The 7,642-nt window shown below is 38.6% G+C and overlaps 1 protein-coding gene across 1 annotated transcript in view; it reads left to right on the forward strand.

Annotated features, from left to right (window-relative positions):
- gbe1b (glucan (1,4-alpha-), branching enzyme 1b) overlaps window positions 1–2,791 on the forward strand; it is a 108,030-nt gene extending 105,239 nt beyond the window's left edge. The window contains exon 16 of the mRNA XM_085243996.1: window positions 766–2,791. Within this exon, the coding sequence (XP_085100122.1) occupies window positions 766–828 (63 nt within the window). The 3' untranslated portion in view covers window positions 829–2,791. The remainder of the gene's footprint in view (window positions 1–765) is intronic.
- Window positions 2,792–7,642: the final 4,851 nt, after the last annotated feature.

The following is a 7,642-nucleotide window of genomic DNA, read 5'->3' on the forward strand; positions in this document are numbered from 1 at the left end:
GTCTTTTTTTAGCCATTATGTCATCCTTGATTTTGAGAGGTGACCATGTCTAGTCATGATTTCTCCCTCCTGAAAAGGATAAAACTTAACACTCATTAATCTTCAAAATTAATGATCTTATATCAGTTATATCAATGTAGTCTTTGTAGTGCTTGAAAAAAAAGGCGAAAGGACTTAAATTTGTGAAGTTGTTTCGCCTCTCATGCAAAAAGCTTCTTTAGTTCTTAAACACTGAGCCCATCCCGTGGTGGATCGATCCCAAGATACTGAACCCAGAGTTATTCCTGATGCATGCAATGGTGTTAGAAAGCAAAAAAGGCTTGTGTAAATGAGCGAATAACATGTTGTATAAATTGTTTTGAGTGCTCAAGTAGAGTAGAAACGCCATATAAGAATCAGTCCGTTAACCATTTAAACAACTGACAGAGTGCCAGATATTTAACCCCTAGTAGCGGTTGTCCCTTTGGAGGTGATTGTGTGAGTCCCCACATGGGAATAGTCCATTCTTGTGCTCATGTGTTGACTCACATAATTAATAGCGGGTCAACAACCCTCAGGGCATTTGTTTTAGAACTAGAGAAGCCTCTTGGATAGAGGCAAAATGTCTTCATGAACCTAAAGAAGTCCAGCTGCCTTCTTTCAAACACGCATGAATACTGTGACCTGGATGACTGAGACACCTTGTTAACATCATTAATCTTCAATTGTCATCTCACTTTTCTCCCCACTTTCTCCCCTGCCACTGTGTCTCTCTTTCTCTCTCAGGTCTACATCCCCTGCAGAACAGCTATTGTCTTGGCCAACGAGGAGATAGATTACTGTTATTAGAGGATGATTGTCTCCACAGAGATCGGGATTGAGAATGGATTCCAAACTCTGACTGAGTGTTAACAATCACCTTCATCTTAATGTCAACCTTGTACACCACCCAAACCTACTTTTTTTGTGTTCGAGCCTTTTTTCTAAATGGGGGGAAAAAGCATTGCCGAGCTATGTGCTTTCAAATACCATCTGCAACCTAAGACGCTGTGTAACCCCATTTACCACAGATTGGTCCATTTGGGAAGTGTCCAACCTAACCAGCAGCTAGATGCTAAAACTCCAAACCCTGCCGAGTCCATCCACCACTAGCCAGCAGCCATTTATAGGTACTCCTGCATTTGGCATGACATCTGAAATACATGACCGGCAACTGTGGCAGAGGAAAGTGGTACCATAAAACCAGCATTCATTTATTCAAAGATAATACAAGCTCAGGAATGTTAGGCATGTTTAAATACAGCATACAAGGTTTATTATTTTGTATTTAAATATAAATAACATTGTAGTTTCACAGAGATGGCAAGCACTACAGTATTACTAGCATTTAAAATCAAAATATTCAGGTAGGCTGTTTAATCACTGGTGATGTGTCTTTGTTAATTTGCATTGCGGGACATTATAGGTGTAAAATGTATTGTAATTTGCACAAAGCATTAAACTGATTTGAATTACTGTACTTTTTAATGAGTATCTAAAACAGTTGTGTTGTAATGTTTGAATTTATGCAGCTACTGGGAGCATTTAAGTGGTTATTTATGGTTCAGTTATTAAGCTGGTAATTTGCAGCTAAAGCACTGATAAAATCACTTAATTTGGAGTGTTCACAGTGTGTTGCATAATACACAAGCAACATTTGGCTGAATTAGGCCGTTTTTACCCACTTTGTGTAAAGTATTGCATAGTTTTCTCCCACACTAGATCGCATTAGAGTAGTTTATGAATTGTATGTTACACTGTGCTACAATCGACAAGAAGAACTAAACTACTGAAGACCAGTGTGTCCTTTTGTGTTAGAAAAGACAAGGATGACTAACACACTTGACTACTAGGATATGATTTATGTGCACCGTGTTCATTAGGGATTCCCCTGGGAATATTCCAAAAAAACACCGAAACGGCCTAAATTCATGCAGAGCGCCACACGTGCCTCCTCCAATTAGCAGTGACTTTTGTGACTTTAGTCTCAACACAGTTGATGATTGAACATTTCAAAGAGCAGCCACAGTCCTCATTCTGTGTTATAGAATCCATCACAGTACCTATGTTAGGAGGTTATTAATTAGCTAAAACATCCTACTGTCATAATAGGTGACATTTGCAAAATGTCATAATGCATTTTACAAATGAGTGATATTTGGTCTGCTTCGAGTCTTTACGTTGTCTTGTTTTTCATCCTCCTGAAAGTTGGCATATCATCACCATTTGAAGCACTTTCTAAATGTTTTATCGAATCAGCACGAGTAAAAAGGGAAACGAGGTTGTTATGTGCATCTCAGATAAAGCTCCGAGGTTGTGCCATCCTCATCTAGAGCATTATTTCAGATTCGGAGTCATTTAACCACCTATTGTAGCTTATGGCAGGTTTTGATCTGTGTCCCGTGCAGCTGGAGGAGAAAAAAAAAAAACACATTAATTTTCAGGACCACCCGTCTGTGTGCAGCCAAAAGTGTCATGAACATGTCATTTCTTTTTTTGTCTAAAAGCAAATGCGTTCAAAAAGGCCTTTTCTCTCTTTCAAGGAGTACAGAGACGATCACTCTGCATATATTCTAGACAACGAGGTTGTGAGACTAAATTGGAGGGTATAATCATCCCTCATCTGACCCAATGTCATTGTCATTTTAGCACTGCCAAAATGAATTGTCTGCAGTTGTTCTCAAAAGTAAAATTGATGTCTGATATACTGTAACAATTTCAGCATATTTCTTTCATTATTGCTAATGATAATAAATCAGTCCCTGTCAAACCACGAGAATGTGAATGAACTGAATTTGCTCTCTGACTACTGATACTGTCCTATTGCGCAGTTGGGGAAATGTGGAGGATTCCACAGCAGTATGTTGTAATGGTACTTTGTAACCTGATGCAACAAATGTGCAGTTTGGTCTTGGTAGTGTGGGAGGTCATCGTGATATTAAATGTAATTTTAAAATGTTAAAAGTTGATCTACTAATTATGTACAAAACTGCCCATACTTAATAATTTTTCTTAGTCTTCCACCTAAATCAATTTAAAATGGAATTATTGTAGCTTCCAGACACATTTCTTTTCATTTTTAAATTGTAATACTGCTTTGAATTTGGACATAATTTGAAGGTAAGTCAAGTCCCAAAATGACTAGTACCTCCCACAAATTTGTACATTTTTATATTTGCAAGTTGATACCTCACTTCTCTTCACGTTGGTCAACAAACTATGGGATTTATAATAATAGTCCCAAACTAAATAAATAACTGTCTTTTTTGACAGCAGCTACAAACCTGGATTGCGTGTGTACTTGATACTGGACCAGGAAAGGCCCTGACATCTTTAAAACAACAAAGGAAGGAATCTACTTTTCACTCTGCGCTGCAGAACATAAAGTTTCCATTTCCATTTGGTGACTAGGGGAGCTGTGAAATCTTGTTACATGACTATACAGAGCAATCACCTCAGTGATTCCCACAACATGATGTAAGGGGGATGAAAGACATCTCATCAGACAATAATACTTCAATTTCCATTTCCTAGGCATCTGCAGTTTGTGCTACTTACACCAGATTATGTGTCTTTGTGCGTCGGTATTGATACAAGCAGTAGCTTCTTATTAGCAGCTGCACCATGAAAAGCAGTTTGGGAAGATCACAATGTGGCGTTTATTGAGGCTTTTTCACAAAGGTACTGATTCAATTATTTGGTTATTTTTGAGGCATGCGTTTTCTGGGTGTTCTCTCTGGTATTTCTGCAATTGGCTTTCTACCCCGCACATGTTGAGCCTGTCTGTCTGAGCAGCTCGCTGGTTTTGGATTCATGTTTTGAACCTGCCCGACATGTCCCATGCAGCTTTTCTGTCTCCAGTAAATTGCCAAACATAATAAGCTTTTCCTTTCTTTTCATTTTATAGTGGATGGCTTTCATAATGCTATACAATAGAATATAATAATCATGCTGATTTCAAATAACAGAAAAATGCTTTATAGACTAACGCTGTGGCACAACAAATTATGGCCTCAGGTTTGTACTGAACCCATCCTGTCATTCCACACGAGCACTGAATTTTACAAGTGACATCAAGTTCATTCATATATATGACTGCTACAAAATATACGTTTTTTCCCGTCATGAGAACGTTTCACAAATAAACCTTGCACCAATTTGTCTTCTTGCATTTATTAGTGGTTCACAAGAAATGGATGTGTGACATTGGCTTGCACAAGGAGGGACTGGCTCAAAGCTATTGAACCAACTATCGTATTAGCCAGTATTTCGTGTTAGCAAGGAATATCTAGTTTAAAGCGATGATATATGAACGGAAGATGTTATTAAATGGCTTAATCAAAGAGCTTTGCCATTGCTTTCTTCACCTTTGAATGACAAAAGTGTTCAACACTAGGCAAACCGCTACCTGAGAATTATGCCAGTGAGTTGTATCATATTTGATTTGATAGTTTCTTAAATCAGCACGATCAGTATTGTATGTCCTAGGGAAGCTGTTGCATGACACGCCTTCTGCCCTCTAGTGAATGATCTGTGCACTACAGGCAGGAACTGGATGCCACATGCAAAATGGCTGCTGTCAGCTTTGTTTTATTTTTTGTTTTGCGTAGTATGTGTGTTTGAAGTTATCCAATAATATCTGGACAAAAATTAAAATATGTTTCTGCTGTACTGAGGCAACTTAAAATTGCTTAATATTTTATATCTCATTAGTGCATAAAAATGTGCCCAGCAAATCAATTTGGGTTATTTAATTCCTGTTTACTGTGACCGAATTTGAGTGTTGCAGTAGTCCCCTACTAAATAGAAATAGAAACACCATGTGATGCGTCTCCTTATCCTGTTGCATCCATGTTGTATTCCTTATAATAATATTTTTAAAGAGAGTGGAAATTGAGATATTTTTGTGTTTTTTATCTATAAAAATTCCTCTTCAGTTATTTATTTACCTCAAGGCAAAATTAAGTTTGTGAAAAGTTCCTGTTGGAGGGGGGAAAGAAGCAAATATTACAAGTGTCGTGAATGCAGTAAAGGAGATTTGTTTTCTGCAGCAAACTTTGCCTTGTTTGATGTGCCAGTCTTTCCAGAGCGCATCCACGCCCTCTGGAGAATTCTTGAAGGCCATCTTGTCAAGCCTCGTCAGGTTTGATCAACTGAAAAACAAACAAAACTTGAACCTACGCTGATTTTGTTGTTCTTCTGTGAACAAATTACACAATTAATGTAGAAATATCGGCGGATATAGCCTATATATTTTTTTTTATTTCTAAAAATGAATAATAAATCTGAATAATTAACATATTCGTTATGACTAGTGAAGTTCAGCGTTTCCATCCTGAAAATGTGAAACAGTCGAGATCTTTGCTGCTTTTGTTCTCACCCTTGTTTTTGAAGAGAGCGAGCCTGTGGCTTTTAGGAACAATCGCCTCCTGTGGGTTTGAACACCTGTGGCACACAGTATGAGACCTGATCCCATTTAGACCAGCTAAGAGCCTTCCACAATCAAACGTGCTAGTATATGGGGGTGAAAGGCTTATTTTTTCCATTTGAGTCATTTAACAATGACAGATCATCAAGATTTAATGACTTTCTGAATTTTAGTTCAAGAGTCTAAGAAAAGAGCTAAATCAACGTTTGCAGTTGCTCCGTGTCTGTCCATGTGTTAGGCTGATTACATGTTTCAGAGCCAGGAGGCTACAGAATCCAGAGACTCTTCTAACCCCTTATTTAAAGACAAGTTGCAGCCATGGACAATATAAATTTTTTATACTGTCTGGTAATGGCCACTATAGGATGAAGAAGATTGTGCCTCCTTCTGATGATCTTAGCAGCATTTCCCGCTTTCTTGAAAGCCCTTGCTTTATGTTGTACAACCTGAACCTGGTCATACTTTCCCACTGCAGTACTTGTTTGGATTGGGAAACAGGAAATCAGGATATAGGTCAAATTTCTTCTGCATTGTGCCAAACAAATTTTTTCTAAAAAGATTATTTTAGACTAATGTATTAATGGGTATTGATTTTTTGCCTCCCCCCCCCTTTTTTTTTTTTTAATATCGTGGCTCAGATATAATAGTAATGCACAAAGGATCCAAACGGGTGCTATTGGAGTTAGCGTTATCTTTTTTTAAGCAAGATCAAGATATTTCTGTACCGAAAGCTTAAAGACATGATTGATATCCATTTGTATTATCTAACTCTTGGCAAGAGAGCAAACCAGTGAATTTGAAGCGGCCCTCAAATGTCACTATCAAATGCTTGAAAAGGAAGGATCCGATGGTCAAACTGATTTGCATCTTTGCTTTTAATGTGACTGATATGATTGTAAAATCTTGGTGGAGCCCTCTGGCATGAGCAAGGGAGAGTGGAATATCAATGCGTGTGATGGGACTGTTGTCAGGCCCAGCAGAGAATAACAGAAAATCCGCTCAGTTTTTCATCTTTATGCAGAACGCTGACAGTGACTGGCTCCAACACAGATCTTTGGGACCCAAAGTGCCACTCGTTTTCTATTGAAGAAAGTAATTAACTACATTCTCCTGGTATCTCATGTCTATTCAATCCTCATTAAACAGCTTGAATGAAAACCATCAGTGCTCAAGCTCCTGATAACCACAGCTGGGAAACACTGGCCTATAGCAACAAACTGATTTTAATACAGATTCCAGAAGACCCTGTTTATTAACGTGGTTAAGATAAGAGGTTTGATTAATCCTGAAGAAAGGGACAAAGCTTGTATCTAAAAGGAGTAAAAGGCCGTGATAGCAGGTTGACTAAGTATTTCTTTTGAGGCACTTCCCCCTCAGTTTCCAAAAAGAACTGCATTGCTTTAAAATCGCCTAAGACCACCTACTCCCATTTATCAAGGGCAGCTACAATTGGCCCACAGGGTGAGCAGCAGTCAACCATAAATCTAGAAATGTCAGATAAGCCAGTGTATAGAGCACTTCTCTTACCAATTATGTTTTAGAGGTTTGCTACATGCAGTAGTTATAGTCAAAGCAAAGGAGGGAGTCTTAAAGCAGCTTGATTTATCAACCGATCTCAAAAACTTCTGCTGCTATTACCAGCAGGACTCCCCAAAAGATGACTGCTCTTCTTGAAAGCTCTGTGTCCCAGGGTAGTGCAGATCTGTAACTTCTTTTTTTTTTTTTTTTTGCTTTGGCTTAAGATGCCTTTACATTGATAATCCTAAATTGCAGTGTACATTTGTATTATGTATTAACATCCAGACTAAAATAAGAGGCTCGCCACATGATACCATGGAGCAGCCTCAGCAGGAAACTCAGAGCGTGGAGTTTAACAGCTTTGTTTTCCCATTGGAGACTTTTGCAACTTCACATGCAAGCCATAATCATCTAGTGTTGATGCGAGTGTTTGTATGCATTGATGAAAGGAAGGAGGAACAGCAGGGGGGAAATGTCAATGTATGCGCACTGATATAGGGCTAATTTTAAAATTAACACATGACTGCAGGGTGTGTTGTTGTGTCTGATCACCATCAGGGATTCTTAGGGAGAAGCTGCTTAAGCTTTTACTTGTAAAGAGTGCCATCTGGTGCCTGCAAGGCTCCTTAACAATAAGTTCTCTGGGTGGAGCCAAAGTGACACATCTCTGGGGGCTCG

The sequence above is a fragment of the Mchenga conophoros genome, linkage group LG14 (assembly GCF_057382185.1).
Source record: "Mchenga conophoros isolate Kocher_MC1m ecotype Shallow Benthic linkage group LG14, M_conophoros_male_GT1.1, whole genome shotgun sequence".
Lineage (NCBI taxonomy): Eukaryota > Metazoa > Chordata > Actinopteri > Cichliformes > Cichlidae > Mchenga > Mchenga conophoros.